The following is a 23,303-nucleotide window of genomic DNA, read 5'->3' on the forward strand; positions in this document are numbered from 1 at the left end:
AAAAAAAAAAAAAAAGAAAGAAAAACTGAGACAAGAAGATTGTTTGAGCCTGAGTTGGAGGTTGCTGTGAGCTATGATGCCATGGCACATGGCACAAGGGCGACAGCATGAGACTCTGTCTCCAAAATAATAAAAAATAAAATAAAAATAGCTAGATGTTGTGGTGGGCGCCTATAGCTGAGACAAAAGAATTGCTTGAGCCCAAGAGTTTTAAGTTGCTGTGATGCAACTTGGCATTAAGTTTAATGCCATGGCACTCTGCTGAAGGTGACAAAATGAGACTCTGTCTGAAAAGAAGTTAAAAAATAAAATAAATAAAAATAGCAAATTCAGTAGGTTTGACCAGATCTGCTAAGTCGGACCTCCGCTCTGGTACAGGACCCTGCATCAGAAACACTGCTGTCCCACCCTCTGGAAAGATCAGATTATTTATTCATCACTCAGCTATTATTTATTGAACAACTATTTACGGAGCACTTACTACATATCAGCCTTCCTCTGAGCAAGAACGGCAGGGTCTGCCCGATGGAACTGGCAGTCTGGCAAGAGAAGCAGAGAATAACAAACAAGTATATTTGGGGGACATGATGCCTTCTAAGAACAAAAAGCACAGTGAGGGGTTGGAAATTAGGGAGAGGGGCTAGAGAGAAGGAGGGAACTGTTTCAGGAAAGGCTTCCTGAAGCTGCTTTATTCCCACAGAGTATCAAACCGCACTGTGCTCTAACCAGGAGGCTCTGACACCTAACAAGTGACCGATGGTAGTTATGAGGCACTTGAAGTTTACAAAACGTCCTTACATGCCACCTCAGTGCATCTCCCACCAATCTGCAGAATCAGTATCATTCTCCCATCTTACAGAGGAGTAAACTGAGGCTTTGTAAGGCCAAGAGTAGCTCTCAGTCACTAAGACTCCAAATCTTTTGACTCCAACCACACCTCAGCTACTTCTTTACAGATGAAAAGACCTGCCTATGAGACTGACCTCTCTGTCCATGAAACCAGTTTCTCTTTTCCTAGAGGTCAGTGGATTTTTTTCTCTACAGATTTCCACTCTCCTTTGCTTCTCTGGCACAAATGCTAGCAGAAGAGAGCTAATTTTCTTCTTCCCACTTCCATCCAAAAGCTTACATGGAATCCTCTCATCTCAGCAACAGCCAGTGGGTTCTAGGCCCACCGTAGGGGTCCTCAGACTTGGCCACAGCCTCTCCCTGGAACTGCCTGGTGACTGGCAGGGAACCTGACAAGTTCTTTATGTTCCACTGTCTAGTGATGTCACCCCAAGGGCCAGGGCAGAGGGCAGGCAGCGGTGGCAGCCACAGTGCCATTACAGGACAAATGTTGCTGAAAGAAGGCTAGCTCTTTGGTCAGAATAATTAGAAGGTTCTTCTTTGAGTAAGACATTTGTTGTTGTTGGGGTTTTTTTTTGCAGTTTTTTTGTTTTTTGTTTGTTTGTTTGTTTTGTTTTTGGCCTGGGTTGGGTTTGAACCCACCCCCTCCAGTATATGGGGCTGGCACCCTACTCCTTTGAGCCACAGGTGCTACTCTGAATAAAACATTTGTAAATTACTAAAATAAAAATGGATAACTTACCAAATTAATATAAATTAAATAATTTGTTATTACCACATGTATATAATACCAATAATTTAGATGGTTTACTACTTGTTGGAGATACATTTCTTTTTCTTTTTTCTTTTTTTTTTGTAGACAGAGTCACACTTTATTGCCCTTGGTAGAGTGCCATGGCGTCACACAGCTCATAGCAACCTCCAACTCCTGGACTTAGGTGATTCTTTTGCCTCAGCCTCCTGAGTAGCTGAGACTACAGGCGCCCACCACAATGCCCACCTGTTTTTTTGTTGCAGTTTGACCAGGGCTGGTTTTGAACCTGCCACCCTCAATATATGGGGCTGGCGCCCTACCCACTGAGCCACAGGTGCCACCCGGAGATACATTTCTTAACTTCCTATGATAATTTGACAGTGATTAAATATTATTTGGATAATATGAAAAAATTCTTTTTCAGACAGATCTTGTCATCTGATCCACTTGACTAGATCACTGCTTATACATTAACTGCTTTCTAACAAATAGTCATCCTTAAGCTGGCAGAATTCATATTTAACCAGGAGGGAAAGTATGATAATGATAAAAACAACATGTTACATTTTCACTTAAGTAGCTTCCAAAGAGAAGAGGGGGTTGCTTATGGTTATTCTGACTGCAAACTGAGCATTTCCTGTTTAAACTCAACTTTGTCATCCTCACATCTCATACCACCTATCTTGTTGTTTAAGCTGGAAGGTGGGGAGTTTCTTCAACCAACATCCTCTGGCCATGTGGAGCTACCATTCATGCAGAGGGAGATAGTAATAACATACTAAGTAAGTAATGGAAGGCCATTATGTAAGGTCTTACTGGCTACTGCAAAAAGTTGGCCTTTCCTCCGAGATAAGTGAGGACCGATTATAGAGTTACAAGAGATAATAACTGACTTAGTTTTAAAAGGATCATTCTTTACTGGGTTGGGAATAGACTTGGGGAGGGTGGACAAAGAATGAATCAGGGAGATAACGTAGGAGGCTACTGTCATAACCTAGGCGAGAGATGATGATGGCTCAGACCAGGATGTAGCAATACAAATGGGAAGTCATGTCAGCTCTCAGATATATGTTGACTTTGAAACCAATGGGATTTGCTAACAGATTGGATTCGGGATATAAGAGAAAGAGAAGCATCATTGTGACTCCAAACTTCTTGGCCTGAGCAGTTGGAAGGATGGAGGTACATGAACTGAGATGGGGAGAACTGCAGAAGGAGCAGGTTTTGGGGGGGGGATATTGGGAGCTCTGCTTTGGACACATTAAATTATAAGGTAGCTATTAGACATCTAAATAAAGATGTCAAGAAAGCAGCTGGATAAATAAGCCTGGGATTCAGTGGGGGAAATCTGAGTTAGAAATATAACATTATTGGTTGTCAGCATGTTGTTGGATGAGATCATTAAGAGAGTGAATATAGACAGAGAAGAGGGCCAAGGTCTGAGTCCCAGGACAGAGGGACACAGTGAGGCTAAGGAAAAGGGGGGCATCAGACGAAGCAGTCAGAGAGGTAAGAGGAATTCTAGAGGTTCGTGAGGTCCTGGGAGGAAGTGAATAAGGTGTTTCTAGGAGGAAGAAGAGGCCGAGCCAAAAAGGGATTGACCATTTGAGTTAGTAATATGGAGTTATTAAGGATGCCAATTAGTAATTTCTGTGGAGTAGAGAGAGGAAGAGCCGAATAGGAGTGGATTTAAGAGAGAGGACAATAAGAGGAGTTGGTGACATATGACAACCCTTCCAAGGAAATTTATAAAGACAGAAATGGGACAGCGGCGGGAAGGAGAAGTGAGATCAAGATGAGAAATAAATAACAACATGTTTGTAGTCTGATGGTGATGACACCGTAGAAGGACGAAATCTGTCAACGTAGGCAAGAGGGGGAGAATTTCTGGAGCTTTGTCCTTGGGTAGGAAGGCAGGGATGAGCTCGAGTGAAGACACAAGGGGATTGACTTTAGACAGGGAAACACTCAGCTCACCTATGGGCAGGAGGGAGGCAGTGGATGTGCACAGGTGTGGGCAGGTGGTAAATGTGCCAATGGGAGCTGGTGGAAGTTCCCTTCCAATTGTCTCATTTTCTCAGTGACACTGTCACCAGCATTAATTTCCTAAAATGTAGATCTGCTTCGGCCCCTCCATAGTGTCAGTCTTCGCTCACTTCCTGTTGACTCTGAGGTTCAAATGTCTCAGCTCTTTGTAAACCTGGTCTTAATCTAACTTGTCTTTAACCACCATCCCCCAGACATGTCGCTGTTGGGCAGTCCTGGACTTCGTGGCTCCTGAGCAGGCCAAGCTCCTGCAAGTTTCCCTGTCTTTGCACTTACCGTTCCCTGGGCTTCAATGGCACTTCTCTCACTTTTCTACTGAAAAATTCTTACTCCTCTGTCAAAAACCATGCAAAATGTCCTCTTCTCTTTCAAGTGATCAATGTGTCTTCCCCTTGAGACTGGGTTCCCTCTTCGTGTCCCCATGTAGTGCCCGATAGCCAATTGTCACCAACAGAGGTTTGCTATCTCCGCTGAATAAATTGTTCTATGAATATTTCATTTCTACTAATTTTTGTCTCCTCTAGAGACATACTTTATTTCAGGTCCCTTTAGCTCCAACAGGGAGCCTTGTGCACAGGGGGAAGGAATCAATATTTACATACTGCCAAATGAACAGACAGGTAGACACAGACCACAAGAACATCTCCATGTCCCCATTTCTAACATTAAAAAAGAAAAGAAAAGCATGCAACAACCAACTTTGCCTGGAGCATTTCTGAGGTTCCACGTAGTCTACATGCTCTAGAAGATGGAACTGCTAGGTAAGAGACAAAGCCAGTGTGTTTAATGAAGCAACAAGGAGCAGAAATAGCTCGAGGCCAGAAACTGGGAATCCAGACAGACTGTGCTGTGGTTGGGTGCCCAGAAATGTTCATGCTCATCTAATCATGGCAACGCTGCATCTGGGCCGCGGAGATACAGGAAACCTCTGCACTGAGGCCAGCAAGCAGGAGCCCTTTATCTGAGTAAGGCTGCCAGAAGCAGCGATGCTCTCTGTTTGAAAATTAACTAGCAGCTCTCTCCTGTTCACTAATAGAAGTAGCAATTGGCACAACCCTTTAAAAATAGCTGTATGGCTTTTCTTAAATTATGAAAGTAATGTAGGATCATTTTACATCCCCAATATAGAAATGTATTAAGAGGAAAAAACAGACACCATAATGCTGCCTCCCAGAGAAAATCACGGTTAACATTTTAGTATTTATCATTTTTTCTAAATTCTTTTCTCTGTGCACAGAGAAATTTACGTAATTTCTCATATAAATTTAAAAACCTAAAAATGGTATTGTACATACATAGCTCTATAGCCTCCTTTTTTTCTCAGTCATGTCAATTAACGTTAATCTAGTCTGGAGGTTGGGAGCATTGACCTCTGAGTCACATTGCTGAGATTTCAGTTCCTAGAAGCATTTAACAAGCTTTGTGACCTCTCTGTACCTCACTTTTCTCTTCAGTAAAATGGGAATAACCTTGATACCCACTGTTGTTATAGCATCATTGTAAGGATCCAATGAGTTAGTATATTATACTTTTAGAACAGTTTCTGGCACTTAGTTATTGCTGGAAAGTGGTAGCTATTGTTACTTGTGAATAACATTAGAATCAACACTCCTAGGTATATCTTTAAAAATGATACTTCTAGAAGTGTGGGTAGGGTGCCGCCCATATACACCAAGGCTGGCGGGTTCGAATGCAGCCTGGGCCAGCTAAAACAACAACAACTGTAACAACAACAAAAAAAACATAGCAGGATGTTGTGGTGGGCACCTATAGTCCCACCTGCTTGGGAGACTGAGGCAAGAGAATCGCTTAAGTCCAAGAGTTTGAGGTTGCTGTGAGCTGGGATGCCACAGCATTCTTTGAGACTTTGTCTCAGAAAAAAAAAAAAAGGGCATTGCCTGTAGCACAATGAGGAGAGTGCTGGCCCCATATACTGAGAGTGGCAGGTTTGAACCCGACCTGGCCAAATTGCAGCAAAAAAATAGCTGGGCCTTGTGGTGGGTGCCTGTAGTCCCAGCTACTTGGGAGGCTGAGGCAAGAGAATCAGCTAAGCCCAAGAGCTGGAGGTTGCTGGGAGTTGTGACACCACAGCGTTCTACTGAGGGTGACAAACTAAAACTCTGTCTCTAAAAAAGAGAAACGTTACCTGCTTATGTGTACTTCTTTGATTCTCAGTAAACCTGTTCATTTTTTTTTTAATTGTGGTATATATTAAGAAACTTAAAAATGCTGACTGGGTGCGGTGGCTCATGCCTGTAATCCTAGCACTGTGTGGAGGCCAAGGCAGGTGGATTGCAGGAGCTTAGGAGTTCAAGACCAGCCTGAAGAAGAGTGAGACCCTCTCTCTACTAAAAATACAAAAATGAGCTGGGCATGGTGGCAGGCACCTATTGTCTCAGGTACTGTGGGGCTAAGGCAAGAAGGATCACTTGAGCCCAGGATTTTGAGGTTGCTGTGAGCTATGATAGCACAGCACTCTACCCAAGGGCAACAGAGTGAGATTCTGTCTGAAAAAAAAAAAGAAAGAAAGAAAGAAAGAAACTTAAAAATGCTTATACCATTTTAGTCAGTAATTCTATGCCTATAAAGTTAAGCCAAGAAAATGATAGTTATATCTATAAATTTATATCAAAGATAATCATCACAGTATTATTTTTAAGAGTAAGGACTAGTTAAATGAATTATAAAGTGTTATGTATATGATCATATCTTATGGAACCATTAAAAATAGTCAAGCAGAGTTTGTGTAACCTTTTATAATAATGGGGATAGAACATTAGATATTAAAAATGCAAAGAAAAAATATGAGAAAGAAATACATCAAAACATTAGCATGATGTGACCATAGCTAATCTTTTCTCTATTTCTTCTTTCCATTTTTCTGTATTTTCAATATTTTAAATGGCTATCTTTTCCATGTTGAGGGCGAGAAATATATAGGAAATCTCTGTACTTCCCATTCAACTTCGCTGGGAAGCTTAAACCCCTCCAAAAACTAAAATTTAAAAAAAAACCTGTACTTTTTCTCATCTCTTTCCCAGATATACATTTCTGGTATCAGACATAAAAAGTCCCACTGGAGAAGTAAATTTAGCTACAAATACAGAAGACAGGGCTCATGAGATAACTGCAAAGCTATGTCGGATTTTATAGCTAGAAAGTGTAAAATGAGGTTCAGGTTGAATTTCAAGTAAATAATGGACATGAGAGAGAAGCTATGTGTTGTCTCCTTTCAGCTGAGTGTTAGAGCTCATGGGCACGAGCTGAAAAGGGAAAGTCAGTGGCAGCAGCAACTTCACAGATTACCTCCTAATGTGGCAGCCTGTGCCCCTCCAGGGGACATCCCTGGAGATCTCCCAAAGCTCTGCCTGAGTGGGGCAAAGGGGAAGGGCTGCCTGTGGGTCCAGCTGAGGTAAGAACTCACAGGCAGGCTTCTCTTCTGTGGTCCACAGAAGGAACAGCAAATACCTCTAACATACTCCAGCTGGGTCACCAGGGAATCCATCCATAAAGCAAAGTGAGCTATGAGGAGTCCTTACCAAAAAGGTACATAGTGAAGCCCAGTAGATGCTAATGACTCTGACTCATCACTGTCACTGAAGCTCAACCTAGGTTGATAGAAACCATTTTATTGCTATATTCTATTTTCTCTTTCTTTCTTTCTTTCTTTCTTTCTTTCTTTCTTTCTTTCTTTCTTTCTTTCTTTCTTTCTTTTTTTTTGAGATAGAGTCTCACTTTGTTGCCCTGTGTAGAGTGTGGTAGCATCATAGCTCACAACAATCTCAAACTCTTGGGTTTGAGCAATCCTCTTGCCTCAGCCTCTCAAGTAGCTGGGACTACAGGCGCCCACCATGACACCCAGCTAATTTTTCTGTTTATAGTAGAGACAGGGTCTCACTCTTGCTCAGGCTGGTCTTGATCTCCTGAGCTCAAGCAATCCACCTGCCTCAGCCTCCCAGAGTGCTAGGATTATAGGCATGAGCTACCTTGATCTGCTTAATGCTATATTCTTGATAAATTTCCTGCCAGGATTTTTTTTTTTTTTTTTTTTTTGCAGTTTTTGGCCGGGGCTGGGTTTGAACTCGCCACCTCCAGCATATGGGGCCAGCACCCTACTCCTTTGAGCCACAAGCGCCAGCCTCCTGCCAGGATTTTTACTGGGAAAACTCAGTGGCAGTATTTTGTTCATTTCCTAGATTTGGTTGAATGCCAGTTGGACCAGCCTTGTGTCTAGTAGATAACCACCCAACAATACAGTTGGAGAGATTCGGAAGAAAATGTCTCATTTTGAAACAGCCTCTCCTATGCAGGAATCCAAGGACCCACCATTGGTGAGTGATAAAAATGCACACTTAATCACATATATATATAAATATGTTTTTATCTCACCTATAGTACTCCTGAACAGTATCCCATCCTAGTGCTTATCAGCCACACATAACTTTAGCTATGGCTTTTACACCCTTTATTAAGGTGTTTTCATCATCTCATCTCTATTTCATTATAAGTTGAGAGGCCCCATGTTGTTCTTACTATTCTACAAATAGAAGGCCATCCCGTCTATCTCTGGTCTATACCTTGAGCAGCTGGTGAAACTGGAAAGGGCTTAGGGAGCAACTGGTATAGTGGGTGGTTTCCAGGCTTTAAGATTTCAATTATTAATAAAATAAAGAGAAGACCCAAGCGCAGTGGCTGACACCTGTAATTGTAGCACTCTGGGAACCTGAGGCAGGTGGATTGCTTGAGCTCAGGAGTTTGAGATCAGCCTGAAGAAGAACAAGACTCTGTCTATAGTAAAAATAGGGGGAAAAACTAGCCAGGCATTGTGATGGCCTCCTGTAGTCCCAGCTACTCGAGAGGCTGAGGCAAGAGGATGTCTTGAGCCCAAGAGCCCAGGCTGTGAGCTATGATGATGCTACGGCACTCTACCCAGGGCAACAGAGTGACTCTGTCTCAATAAATAAATAGAAAATAATGGAGCAGCTTGAGAGTTGTGAACATTTTATTTTGCAAGTGAGGACACCAAATATAAGTATACTTACAACTGCAATCTACTATAATTTTTATTTCATAAAAGAAAAGAATCTTAACCACACTATTTTCTTTCTTTCTTTTTTTTTTTTAAGAAAAAAGGTCTTGGGCGGTGCCTGTGGCTCAGTGAGGAGGGCGCTGGCCCCATATACCAAAGGTGGCAGGTTCGAACCCGGCCCCAGCCAAACTGCAACAAAAAAATAGCCGGACGTTGTGGTCGGCACCTGTAGTCCCAACTACTCAGGAGGCTGAGGCAAGAGAATCACCTAAGTCCAAGAGCTGGAGGTTGCTGTGAGCTGTGATGCCATGGGACTCTACCAAGGGCAATAAAGTGAGACTCTGTCTCTAAAAAAAATATATATATAAAATAAAGGGTCTTAATATGCAAGTAAATATGCTTTGCAAAAAACTCTTTATGCTGTTTTTTCTGATTTTTCTGAAAACCAGTGACCAGTGTAGGGCTGCCTGATTCTCCATAGCATGCCCCCACTTTATGGACGAGGACTCAAGTCCAGAGAGGTGAGGCAATATGCCCAAGGTCACACACTGGCTGCAATACCTCATTGCTCTCTAGGAAAACATCCCTGGACATCAGAGAGCTGGGCTCTCCTCCCAGCCACTTGCCCTGGAGCCACACTTTCCTGCACTTCAGCTTTTATAAAACAGGGGTGATAATGGCCACCTTATCCAGAAGTCCTCCTGTAAGAACTTAATGAAAGAGCTTCCAAAAGACTCCAGGGATGAATACCCCACAGGGAGTGAAATGTCTCCAGGTCTGTAATTTCCTTGTAAGTATTTCAGCCAACAAAAAAATAGATGATGCAGTAAATCCATATTAACAATTATTGAATCTAGGTGATGGGCTTAGGGATGGATATTGTTATGCTAGTCTGTCCACTTTTCTGCCTACTTGAAAATTTTCATAATGAACATTTCATCATTAAAAAAAGGAACTCTTCCCGGGTAAATGGAAGGGATGTTGTTACTCACAGAGAAGGGATTCTTGTCCTGAGGAGCAGCAGGAGGGCCTAGAAGATAGAACAGCTCACTCTTCACCAGCCTTGAACCGGCAGAACCATGGTCAGGAAGTGATTTCGGTTACCCTGCTTCCTCCCCAGGCAGCCCTGGTGCCTTTGGGTGAGTGAGGGGAGACCCTGGTCCCTTCTCAGCACAAGGCATCATCTGACAAACCCAGCCCTGCTGAAGCTGCTGAGTCTGGGGACAGTGGGAGCTGCTTAGTGCAGCCAACCAGCATGGGGGAGTGTATGATATGCAAATGAAGGGCAGAGCTGGTTGGCTGCCCCCCCTGACATGGCCCACCCTACCCCAACTCAGGTGCCCAGAAAAGCCAGATCAGAGAGGACTTCCCTGAAATGCCATCTCTTCTCTTCTTGCCTAAAGATCCACAGAGCCCTTTGAAAATTTGGGGACTGAATTATCCAGCTTCTCCATCGCTCTGGCTTCGGGCAGGAAGCTCCTGACTACTGTTTTCAAATTCCCCAGCGTGGCAGTTCCAAAGTGAACATCTTTCTCTCTGTCCCTCAAGCATCCCAAGGAGACTGAAATCGGCCTCACACCAAACTATGGCACTTCAGATCTAAGAAAGAGTAGCCTCTCCCTCCAGCAGAGGTCTGAACATTGTCGGGGAGACTGGTTGCTGGGCCAAAAGCACCTGTTCCTGACAGAGTTGGGGAGAACTCACTGGCCAAATCCACCTACCCATCCCCCCAAACATCACCTATATTTTGCCATCTCCACCTCCTTCAGTGTGGGAAGTGGGATGAATGTAGTAAAATACAGCAATGAAAATCAATAAACTAGGGCAGCGCCTGTGGCTCAAAGGAGTAGAGTGCCAGCCCCATATGCTGGAGGAGGCAGGTTCAAACCCAGCCCCGGCCAAAAAAAGAAAAAAAAAAAAAGAAAGAAAGAAAAAGAAAATCAATAAATGACAGCTCAACTTATCAACATGCATAAATCCTCAAAACATGGTGCTGAGCAAAAGAAGTCAGTCACAGACTGATATAGGCAGTGTTATTCCACTTCTATTAAGTTCAAAAATAGACCCTCCCCACCCCAAACAACAATAAAAATAGGTCAGATTTTCAGAGTGTGTTCATCGCCATTATTTTAAATTACAACTGAGTGGGGAGATAGATAGATGGAGTCTAGGTGACACAAAAAATACAGAGTGAATATAGGGCATAGTTCCTATTTGAAGGAGCCCAGAGATGGAAGGATAGGCTATCACCCCACCTACCATCTGGTCAGTAAAATTCATAAATACATAAGCAAAGATATGAGTGTATGGTTCAGACCCCGGGCAGGAATACTGGAGGATCTGAAGTAAGGAACAAGAATGCTATGTCTATTATTCTAGTTGAGCTGCCCACTAGCTGAGCCACTTAATCCTAAAAACACATTTTTTAAATTTGAAAATAATACTTTTTCTCAACTTAAAAAATAGGCAAAGGCTTGCATAGTTTAACAGGGGTCCTCAAACTTTTTAAACAGGAGGCCAGTTCACTGTCCCCCAGACTGTTGGAGGGCCGGACTGTGGGCCCCTGTATGAGACGGCTGCTAAGCAGGACAGGTAGAGGCAGCAAAAACACCCGGCGGGCTGGATTAGTGGGCCGCATGTGGCCTGTGGGCTATAGTTTGAGGACGCCTGGTTTAGGACAATGCATACTGAAGTTATAATGAAAACAGGGGATGGTTAGTACTATATATATTCAGTATGATTGAGGGGCCACATGGGCTTTTCCATTCTTTAAACTGAATAGCAAATATGGAAACTCCTTTTATGATTTTTCTTGAAACTGTACACATAGATCTATGCATCCTCCTGAATCTATCTTTTACAATGAAAACGTTTTTAAAAATTCGCTTTTGAGGCCAGGCACGGTGGCTGATGCCTGTAATCCCAGCACTCTGGGAGGCTGAGGCGGGTGGATTGCCTGAGCTCACAGTTTCGAGATCAGCCTGAGCAAGAACAAAAGCTCTAAAAATAGCTGGATGTTGTGGCAGTGCCTGTAGGCCCATCTACTTGGGAGGCTGAGGCAAGAGGATCACTTGAGCCCAAGAGTTTGAGGTTGCTATGAGCTATGACGCCACAGCATTCTACCATGGGTGACAAAGTGAGACTCTCAAAGAAAAAATTGGCTTTTGAACTCTGCTATAATTTATATTTATGAACTCTTGTCTCAATAGATGATGCCATGTCCTTAGAGGCTTTAAATGATGAAGAGGGCATCATCTTACGGCTTACACCTCGGACTCCATGGAAGCTCATATGTGAATCTCCAGGAAATCAGTTCAACTTGTATTGTCTGAGGACTTTGTATGAGCTGGTGTGTGTGTCTGTGTGTGTGTGTGTGTGTGTGGTGTCTAGGACTATAACATCTGAGATTAACTAAGGTGTTCACTAAAACTCCAGGAGAAATGCTTTGTCAGATTAAAACCAGGCTTGAACTTCTAAACCTTACATTAGAATTTCAAAAATTAATTATTAAAATCTGTAAAGGAATTACATAGCTACCTAAGAAATATTAACAGCAATCCCAGCAAGAGATTACCATAGTTCTGATTACTGTCTTGGATTACTTGGCTGTGTCCAGCAGTCTTATAAGCATGGACGTATTTAATCATTCCATAAATATTTATTGAGTACCCACAGTGTACTAGACGTTGTGTTGTGTATGGAGGATTTGGGTAGAAAGTACTGTATTTCCTCCTGCCGTTCCACCTGACAGAGAAGGCAGACAGGTAAGCAGGACATTACAATACAATACAATGGAGACGGACACAATGCCTTGGAAGCAAAGAAAAAGTGATTTGTTAACTTTGCCAGAGGAGATTAGGAAGGGATTCAGAAAAAGATTTAAAGGATAACTAGGAGTCCCTAGACAAATAAAAGGAAGGGAATAGCTTGAGCAAACATGTGAAGGAGTAAAATAGCACAGCAGGGTGATGACCAGTAATGTGGTATGAGCAAAGCTCAGATCTGTGTGAACTGGGGGAGAGGATGGGAACACAATCAGAAGCCAGATTATCAAGTGCCTTTTCAAAATGAGAGGTTTGTACTTACCCCTATAGACAGGGAGGAGCAATGGAAAAACTTTAAGCAGGGGAGTGACAGAATTAGGTTTGCATTTCAGAAGAATCTTTGGCACAGGTGTGAAGGATGAGCTAGAGAAAGTGAGAGTGGAGGCTCAGGGCTGTTTAGGAAACTTAAAACAATCCAGGTGAAGGATACTGAGGACTTGATCATGGGCAGCAGTAGGGCACAGATGTTTTCTCTATTTCTAGTTAGGGGTTCCCATCCTTCAGAATTCCAGGGCCAGGGCTTTTGGGGTTTGGGTGAGTGAAAGCACTATGGTTCCAATGACAAGGCAAAATGACTCAGATAAACCTTCATGAAAAAAGAAAGAAAAAAAGAAACCATCAGGAACAGGCACCAGGTGATTCATTCATTCATACATTCCCTTGTTATTTGATTCAATCAAGGGAATGCCTATTAGGAAGGTGAACTATTAAGGTGACTACTCAGGGGCCTGAAGACTAAATTGAAGGGAGCAGTTGAGGAAGGAGAGTGCTTTCACTTCGAGGCTGCAGGCAGAATGGTATGCCTAAAGCTGGGAGACTCAGATTCAGCTCAGAAATATTTATTATTAAACACCTAAAGTATGACAATGTCCGAACAGTAGTAAAGAAAACAGAATATAAACTCCATGAGATTAGTTTATACTCAAAGGTAGTGACAAACGAACAATTTCCAAAATGCACAGGAAGTATGGAGAACAATTAATTCAGCTGGGGAGAGTTTGCGTAGGGGCTGGGGAAGATCAGATGTTGCAGAAGGATAAAGATATGCCGCTCCTAAAACGGCAGTGGAGCGCTTTAAAGGTTCTCTGGGACTCTTTGTTTCGGAGTTAGGGAGACAGGCAAATAACATGTGCTTTTTTTTTTTTTTCTGATAGTTGAGGAACCTGAGACTCAGAGAGGCAGTGTCATCTGCCTAAGGCCACACAAGTGTAAGATCAGGCAGGCCTGTCTGCCAATGTCCGAGCTCAAAGCCAACGCCCACCATTCACCGGCTTTCCGCGGTACAGAGGCGGAATGGCGCGGTGCCCCCGGGTCCCAGGAGAGAAGAGCGCCCCGCTCAGAGCCGACTCCGCGGAAAGATCGGGGAAGGCCTGACTCCAGGGGCGATCTGGTTGCCGGGCAGTCTTAGGCAGAACCAGGAGAACCGGCCCACGCTGACAGGCAGCGCAGTGGGATCCGGGAGCGCCCCAGGGGTACCGTGCCCAGAAGCGCCAGACCCCCGGCTGCGGTTGGGGCTGCAGAGCAGAGTCGTCCCCGCGCCTTGCCAGTGGTTCGCTCCAAACACCCCTCGCCGCGCAGCTGGTGCTGCGGTCCGCCTCACTTCCGGTTATTGCCGGGCCCTATATCCGGTGTCCGCCCGCCCTCGGCTCCGCTGCCGCCGTGATGCTGTCCCGGTCTCGTTGCGTGTCCCGGGCGTTCAGCCGCTCGCTGTCTGCCTTCCAGAAGGTACGGTCTGGCCTAGCTGGGGCCCCGGTGGGTGAGCAACCTGCCGATGGGCGGACAGATGGCCTGGAAGGCATGGGCGCGGTGCGCCAGGCAGGCCGGCCACCAAGGGCACCGGGACGCGGAGGCCGCGCGGGCTGAGTGGCCCGAGGCCGCTGTCGCCCTCCAGGTCGGCTTACGGTGCCTGGCGGTCCCTTGCTTTCTTGAGGCAGCCCGCGCCGACCGTGTCCTGTTGCCGTACCCCACCCTCTGCTCCAGAGCATAGGAGCCGCGCCCGTTCCGATGTTGCACTCAAGAGTTGAGGAGGAGCGGGCGAGTCCTCTAACAGGATGCAGGGGCCTGACTCCTCAGTTCTGCAAAACCAGTGGGCATCGGTCCTGTGGGGGAGTTGAGATAGTTTGGCAGGTCCACTTTGCTGATTGGGACTGCTGAGCCCGGTGTGTTGCATTTACCTTTGGAGTTACGAGATTCACCTGTCACCAGCACTGAGACAGTTTTGAATGCACTTAAAAGAAAAAGCCGTTTTCATCTTGGGTGACGTCGATAATGTCTTCTTTCTCAACAGGGGAACTGCCCTCTAGGGAGACGTTCCCTGCCTGGTAAGTTCTGCCCTTGCCGTCACCTAAAATGCTCTCCTCCGGGGCAGAGCAGTATGTAAGGAAATCGGGGTTCTGAGAGGAGTGAAACAAAATGCTGCTTAATCAGAACAACCATCATGTAGTCATTCAGCTTGTAGTTAATGAGTTTTTACTGTGCGTCAGATTCTGTGCTGGGTACTCAGTAAGAATACAGCAGTTAATTATTCACGCCCGCATGGAGCTCACAAGCTGGTGGTAAAGACAAAGTGCAAATTGCTAAGCAAGTGAATAATCACAAATTTTGGTAAATGCTGAGAAGGAAGCAAATAAGGTGACGCTAAAGCTGGAGGATGTGACAGCTCTACCCCAGTGAAGAACAGGAGAAAGAAAGAAGAGCACATACAAAGAAGCCTGAGAAGAGTATGGCAGTATTTAGGAAGTGGAGAAAAGGGTGATTTGGCCACAGCATTTCAGTTACAGGAGAGTGTAGCATGACATAGATGATGATTTAGGGACTAATGAAGTTTAGATTGTTTCCCAATAGTTTTTAAAAATTATTGTTAATATGTGTTATGTAGCTTATTTTTTATTACATGCCTGGCATAGGTACTTGTTGAATGAGACTGTCTTATTTTGGGCTTTCTTTAAGCCAAGCATCATTCTGAGTGCTGCTGTGCATTTTTTAGTTAATCATCACAAAACAGATGTCATCTCTGTTTTACAAGTGCATAACCCAAGACAAGAGAGTTAAGTGCCTTGGGCAAGGTCACTCATTTGATCAAGCTGGGTTTACTTAACTCAGCCTAAAATCCTAACCCATCATGTTTCATTTACTCATGTATTCAACAGATAATTTATTGAACACTTACTACATACCAGCTACTGTGCTAGGTCACAGGGATACAGATGGTCTCTTACCCTCAATAATGTTATGGGCAACCTATAGAGACAGATAGCAGGTATACATTTATGCACCCATAAGGACGTAATTACTTTGCAGTTACTATGAAAGAGCAGTAAAGGGTTGATGATGTAGCACCCTCTAGGGAAGACAGAGAATGCAGTGGCAATGTTAGTAAAGACTTCCCTGTGGAAGTGATGTTTAAGCAGAGACTTGAAGAATACAGAAGACTAAGCTAAGAAAATTAATAATTCAGGCTCGGCACCTGTGGCTCAAGTGGCTAAGGTGCCAGCCACATATACCTGAGCAGGCGGATTCAAATCCAGCCTGGGCCTGCCGAACAACAATGACGGCTGCAACCAAAAAATAGCCAGGCATTGTGGCAGGCGTCTATGGTCCCAGCTACTCGGGAGGCAGAGGCAGGAGACTCCCTTGAATCCAGGAGTTGGAGGTTGCTGTGAGCTGTGATGCCATGGCACTCTACCCAGGGGGACAGCTTGAGGCTCTATCTCAAAAATAATAATAATCCAGGCAAAGGAAATTGCTTGTGCAAAGGTTTTCAGACAGAAAGGGACCTGAGCAGTCAAAGACATGAAAAGAAAACCTATCGGGCTGGAAAGATAGGGAGGGTTGATAGTTCAGGACTGTATAAAGTGTTTGGACTTTATCCTAAGTGTCATGAGAACATAAGGCATCTAACACAATGTCAGCTCATTATGCTCTCTCAGTAATAAACATTCTTTTCAGGGTGGTGCCTGTGGCTCAGTGAGTAGGGTGTCAGCCCCATATACTGAGGATGGTGAGTTCAAATCCAACCCTGGCAAAACTGCAACAACAACAAAAATAATAAAAAAAAATAAAGTTTAAAAAACAAAACAAAACATTCTTTTCAAATGAAAATCCGGAAAAATGTCAGTAGACATTTTTCTTTACAATGTGACAGGATGGTGGAAAGAGCCTTGCACTTAGAGGTTTGCATCTTGGCTCAGAGTTTAACCTTGGGCTGGTCACTAACCTCCAGAAGCCCTACTTATATGTGAAATGGGAATAATGGCAGATGGTTGTTCCATTTTAGAGAGTTGTGTAAGACTCGAATCAAATTGGGGGCATTATGTGAAAGCTTTTTATAAACCCTAAAGCACCGTACAAATGAAACTTGCTGTAGAACGAACTCTGACTTAGACTCAGGGTTTCAAAAATCAATATGGGCTGCTGGCTGTTCTCAGAGAAATGCCAGCTTGGAGTTTGCACTGCATAGTCACTGGCTGCTGGACATAGAGGTGACTGGCTTCCTTATCTCTGGGGATGTTTGTGAGGAGGTGGGCATAAGAGAGCCGTCCCTTATTTGGTGTCTCATAAGCCTGAGGTTCAGAAAGCATTGTTGATTTGAAAAAAAAATAAGACATAAGAATATATTCAGGGGGCCAGGTGTGGTGGTTCATACCTATAATCCTAGCACTTTGGGAGGCCGAGGTCCATGGATAGCCTATGCTCAAGGAGTTTGAGACCAGTTTCAGCAAGAATGAGACTTCCATCTCTAAAAAAATAGCTGGGCATTGTGGCAGCCACCTATTGACCCAGCTACTTGGGAGGCTGAGGCAAGAGGATGGCTTGAGCCCAAGAGTTGGAGGATGCTGTGAGCTATGACCCCATGGCACTCTATTGAGGGCAACAAAGTGAAACTCTGTTTAAAAAAAAAAATTATATATATATAAAATTATATATATGGAAGGCAGCTGTAGTTGCCTATACTATATATATACAGTATAATATATATAATAATATATATGGAAGGTAGCTGTAGTTAACTAGTCATCATTGAGGAAATGCAGTTAACTGTGGTAAGGACAGCTGGTGGGCAGAAAGGGGGCTCCCACCTTGTTGAGAGTAACCAGAGAGGAAAACTTTGGAAAGAGCATAGGAAGACAGTAAATTGAAGGGTGGGGAAATAATTTTCTCAATCCTGGGACAAGCTGGTGACCCTGGGCCTTAAGTAGCCAGTCTTTGCTACTAGCGTTCAGGCAGTAAGATTTCCAGCCCAATCCACTTGAACCCCACAGTCACAGGATAAGACATCATGTGTTTTTCTCAAGCTTCAGTTGCATTTGAGAGTTGGGAGTAGAGGCATTTTATTATGAAAACCTATAGGAATAATGAAAATTTACGGATTTTCAAGGCTAATAAGATTATAGAACTATTTAGGGCTGTGCCATCAGATCTCCCCCCTTTTCTCCCCAGCACATACCTACTCTCAGCCCCAAGCCCCATTGCTGTCTGCCATTAAGACTACTTTGGAAAAGTTTGTAAAGCAGAACCCTGTGTGATAAAGATTATATCACTGCCTGTAGATCTTGCATGCTTTTGGTGTTAGAGGGTAAACAGACCTCTTTTCTGTTCCTAGCATGTATCCTATATAAATAAGAGTTGTTGGTTGAACTGTTTTGTTTCTTGCAGGGGTCACCTTATGCCAGGGACCAGGTTACCCTGACAACAGGAAGATTGTGTAAGTATCCCTTGGGAGTACACATATGTAGCCATGGGGTGTTTATTAAGACATTGGTTGTAAAGTTGACTATCTGATTTCTTCACTACCCTCCAGACCTTGAAATTTGGGCAGTTATGTTTCATTCCTAAACCTAACCTGGATGTTCATTGTTTTCTTTGTGATATACCTTGAGCATTAGCCCAGTGTTGGACAGCAGTGTGCCTATCTTCCTCAGGTGTTTAGAATATAATGAAAGTTGGAATTGTCTTCTTACAGGAATAGACGAAGAAGGGTGCTCCAAAATACTCGAGTTGGAAACAGTGCAGTTAAGGGTCTAGAGCTTACATTTATTGTGGAGATTGAGAGCATCCTCTTGGTAGTATATTTATGCATTTTAGAAACAGTGAAAGCATAAACTGGTTGAGCCCTGGGCCTTTGGTTTGGACAGAATGCTCTTATTACATGATGCAGTTTGGAGAAAGGCCACATGTGTGTTTCACATTAACTTCTGCTTATAATTGTTGCTTAAATACTACTTTGCGTTCCAAGTATTTTCAGAGTGGTGGTGAGAGGATGCTCTCTAGTAACCTGTTGAACAGTTATCAAGGTACTTTCTCTACAGGGAGAATGTTCAAAATGTAGGGTCAACAGATTAGCTTCTTCACTGTACATTACAATGAGATGCTTTTTTTTTTTTTTAATTTGAGAAAATGTTGTGCTCCAGTACCAGAAGTATGGAGTCCAGTGTTATTTTTGGAATGCATTTTGGCAATAAGTCTTTGACTTGTGTGTGCCTTTTAACGTAGCAATTCCATTTCTAAAAATCTACACTGAAGTACAGTGCTCTTGGTATGCCTTGGTTTCTCTCAAAATGGCAAGCAGCAGGGGATTGGTTAAACTACGGTGTGTTAACGTGCTCACACTATGAGAAGTGGAAAAAGGCAGGTTACAAGATGATTCCATTTTGTAACATCTATTGTATATTCTTATTATATAAACATTCTTTGTGTTTCGAGGAAGATCTAGTGCTTTCATAATTTCAAAGTTGTTTCAAAATGTATTACCCTGTGCAGTTAAATGAAAACTGGGGTAATCATGAATCTCTGCAATAAATACAACAAATAACTATTTGAAAGTAAATAATGAAGAAAAACTAAACTTTGGGTGGAATCACCCCAACTGTATCATCCTAGTCTAGTATCTATTTTTGTGATTGAGGTATCTACTTTATTTTTAAAATCTTTGATTATAAAACTATTTTTGATTTTGTTTTTATTTAATAGGTAATAGATTTAAAAAGGCTGTTTATGAGAAGACTTATTCTTGTCCTCTAGCACCACCAAATGCCTCTGCCCAGACACAGTCAGCCTACCAGGTTCCTGGGTGTCCTACAGAGCAGTGTCTGCTTTTGCATGTTACCTATTAGTTCTTGCCCATGGGCAAGAAATTTTACATGGTTACAAACTTTATGCAGCACATTTTGTATTCTGTGTTGTTTTTTTTCTTTTGCCCAGGGCTGGGTTTGAATCTGCCACCTTCGACATATGGGGCTGGCGCCCTACTCCTTTGAGCCACAGGCGCCGCCCTATATTCTGTATTTTTTTTAATAACTTACATTTTTCCTTGATTATATATAGACGTTATAGTTATTTTGACATTATAAAAGTAAAAATCAAAAGGAAACTCAAATCTGTCTTTTCTGTTATAAAGATGCTTATTTTAGAAGGTTCAGTCTTGAAGTATAAAAGTGAAACTCTTCATCAGTCCAAATCATTCTTCCAGATTGTGTATGCATATAACAATGTATATATCTATACATGTAGATACCTTATAGGTCTAAATCTCACTCCCCGATGATAAGTACTGTTAATGGCTTTCTGCATACAAGGTGATATTATTCTCCAATTTATATTATTTGATGTAAATGTCATATCTGAAATGCCTGGTGTTTGAGGTTCCTTTTGAATGAGTCCAGAATGGACTGAGGTCTTGCCTCCTAGCAAGAGAATAGAATAGGAGATACCATATGGGTTGTCGTTGGGGGGTAGGGGGAGGGGTTTACTTGTTTTTTGGCATAGCATTTTGTTTTACTTCCCAGTTATTAGATATCATCTTGCTGCCTTATCAGATTGAAATCTAATCCTGAGGTCAGAAATTCTTTTATACCTGGCACAGTGGCATGCACCCTGAGGACACACCATGTAGCCTGGATTTAGTTAAGAAAGAAAGCTAAATAAGAAGTTAAGTCCTTTTGGTGAGTCTGCAAAGGACTAAGCTGTGAATTTTTTCCTTCAAAGACCCAAATGTAAGACTCTGTTTGGAGAGCTGGCAATGCATTGCAGGTCATTGTGTGCGCCCAGGACTGTTAATGACCCTGGTCATCAGGTGCTCCTCCAGATCTGCTGAGTCGGCATCTCGGGGGCTGGGGCCTAGATATGTGAACTTGGAAAGAAGTTTTCCCTGCATGACTCTGATGGGCATCCATGGTCAAAAATCACTGAATTCAAGGGAAGGTGCGCGGTGGGGCCTTAAGTAGACTAATCTGTGAGTGGCTTACCTGCTAAAGGAGTTACTTTCGTGTCTCTTTTGTAGCATTAACAGCAGTAGTGTCTTCAGTGTTCGCTTCTTCAGAACTACGGCTGTGTGCAGTAAGTACCTCCCTTCTTGGGAATGGATTTAATTGGAAGAGCAATAACTAACTTAGTTTACTTAAAGAAAAACATTAAAAAGGAAAAATGGACTACTTGTGATTTCCTTTTTTGCTTTTTTCCTAGAGGATGATTTAATCACAGTCAAAACCCCAGCATTTGCAGAATCTGTCACAGAGGGAGATGTCAGGTGGGAGAAAGGTAAGATTTCGTTTTCCCACACATATTAAGTTTAAATGCTTTTTAGTCTCTCCTCCCCTCCGTGATAACTTGGAATTTATGGCTCTGCCCTTTTCTTTATATACCCCTGAGGGAAAGGGTCTTATAATGCTCCTATTAAAAAGGGTTTTGTGGCTACTGGAGGCCTCCCCCTAACAGATAGCCTGTAATTCTATTTTCAGCTGTTGGAGACACAGTTGCAGAAGATGAAGTGGTTTGTGAGATTGAAACTGACAAGGTAGGCTTGTCCTATATTAGTGTCAAGTTTTGATGGTCTTCCTTTAGTTTCTTAAAGAAACAGGTATTTAGGCTCAGCAGCTGTAGCACAGTGGTTATGGCACCGGCTACATGCATGGGTGGCAGGTTTGAACCTGGCCTGGGCCAGCTAAACGATGACAACAACAACAAATAGCCGGGCATTGTGGTGGGCACCTGTAGTCCCAGCTACGTGGGAGGCTGAAGCAAAAGAATCGCTTAAGCCCAAGAATTTAAGGTTGCTGTGAAGCCACAGCACTCTACCAAGGGTGAGACTCTGTCTCTTAAAAAAAAAAAAAAAGGATATCTAATTGTTGTCTGAAGATCATTTTTTTAAAAGCTCAGCACAGAGATTAAAGATAATTTTTAACTAGCCCTAATCTTGGTTGTAAAAGTGCTAGATTAACTCATTGAAAAGAAGAATGTTCAGTTTAATTTTAGATTGGCTTATGTGTGTACCACATAGTTTATTTAGCAGTTTTATAGCTTTTTTCATGTGTGGGTGAATGAGCGGTTTCTAGTTTTTTGTGTATCACTTGGAAACATTAATTAAATATTACCCTATTGTTTCAGAGAAAGGGTGAATCTTCACAATAGCAATAACTTACCAATATTCTTACTCTGAAAGTGTGGCCTAGATGTTTCTATATGTAGGCTTTGTATATGTTTTCAACTCTTGTGACTCATCTTGGTTGATGAGTCTTAGTTGATGAGATTAGTTGATTCTGTACAATTAATTCGCTAATGCTAGATAAAAAGTTGGATGCTTTCTCTGTCTTTTCCAGACATCTGTGCAGGTTCCATCACCAGCAAATGGCGTGATTGAAGCTCTTTTAGTACCGGATGGGGGAAAAGTCGAAGGAGGCACTCCTCTTTTCACACTCAGGAAAACTGGTGGTAAAGAAGTTCTCCTGGTGGTCAAGGTCTCCAGTGTTCCCCTTTGGGATGGGATTGAGCATGATGTACTAATTCCCTGATACCTCAAAGACTCTTTGGCATTCCAGCTTCCCTTAGTTGATGGGAAAAGAGGGTAATATTTATATAGTGTGAACTTTAAATGTCAAATTGTAGAAGAAAAGGTTACTAAAAAAAAAAAAAAAACTTAAAATACTGTTTTTTCCATGGATGTTCCTTTTGCTGGACCTTCTCTTAAAGATACATAGGTTGAACTTCCCTATTCTGAAAATCCAAAATCTGAAATACTCCAAAATTCTAAACTTTTTGATCATTGACATGGTGCTCAAAGGAGATGGCCCTTGTCTATTATGAGGGTTTTTTTTTTTTTTTTGAGACAGAGCCTCAAGCTGTCCCCCTGGGTAGAGTGCTGTGGCATCACTCACAGCAATCTCCAATTCCTGGGCTCAAGCGAGTCTCCTGCCTCAGCCTCCCAAGTAGCTGGGACCACAGGCGCCCGCTATAACGCCTGGCTATTTTTTTGGTTACAGCCATCATTGTTGTTTGGCAGGCCAGGGCTGGATTCGAACCTGCCACCTTAGGTGTATGTGGCTGGCACCTTAGCCACTTGAGCCATAGGCGCCAAGCCTATTATGAGGTTTTCATTCTAGTTTCTATTCACATCTGTGCTCTTATATCTTGAGGAAGGGTTGGTGTTTCTCTTGGAAGAAATGAGAAACAGCAGTTTGTACTGGGTTTCACTGTCAATATTAGAAATTAGGAAAGAAAATAACTTTCCCTGACTTTTAGTTAAATGTTATAACTACTAAAGTCTATTTCTTTCTCATTGTTACACTAATCAAGCAGAAACATGATAGTTACATCATTGAGGTTGATCAGGGCAAGACCAGAAGCTCCAAGTAGAAAAAAATATATTGGCTCGGCGCCTGTGGCTCAGGCGGCTAAGGCGCCAGCCACGTACGCCTAAGGTGGCGGGTTCGAATCCCCAGCCTGGGCCCACCAAACAACAATGATGGCTGCAACCAAAAAATGGCCGGGCGTTGTGGCGGGCGCCTGTGGTCCCAGCTACTTGGGAGGC

At 43.1% G+C, this 23,303-nt stretch overlaps 1 protein-coding gene across 1 annotated transcript in view; it reads left to right on the forward strand.

The window, feature by feature from the left end:
- Positions 1 to 14,106: 14,106 nt before the first annotated feature.
- The window catches only part of DLST (dihydrolipoamide S-succinyltransferase), a 23,543-nt gene continuing 14,346 nt past the window's right edge, over positions 14,107 to 23,303 (forward strand). Inside the window, exons 1-7 of the mRNA XM_003786915.2 lie at positions 14,107 to 14,227; positions 14,790 to 14,823; positions 18,158 to 18,206; positions 20,781 to 20,836; positions 20,963 to 21,037; positions 21,238 to 21,293; positions 22,096 to 22,207. Coding sequence (XP_003786963.1) covers positions 14,165 to 14,227; positions 14,790 to 14,823; positions 18,158 to 18,206; positions 20,781 to 20,836; positions 20,963 to 21,037; positions 21,238 to 21,293; positions 22,096 to 22,207 — 445 coding nt within the window. The 5' untranslated portion in view covers positions 14,107 to 14,164. The remainder of the gene's footprint in view (positions 14,228 to 14,789; positions 14,824 to 18,157; positions 18,207 to 20,780; positions 20,837 to 20,962; positions 21,038 to 21,237; positions 21,294 to 22,095; positions 22,208 to 23,303) is intronic.

Source organism: Otolemur garnettii, unplaced genomic scaffold (assembly GCF_000181295.1).
Source record: "Otolemur garnettii isolate 467f Iridium unplaced genomic scaffold, OtoGar3 scaffold00020, whole genome shotgun sequence".
Classification (NCBI taxonomy): domain Eukaryota; kingdom Metazoa; phylum Chordata; class Mammalia; order Primates; family Galagidae; genus Otolemur; species Otolemur garnettii.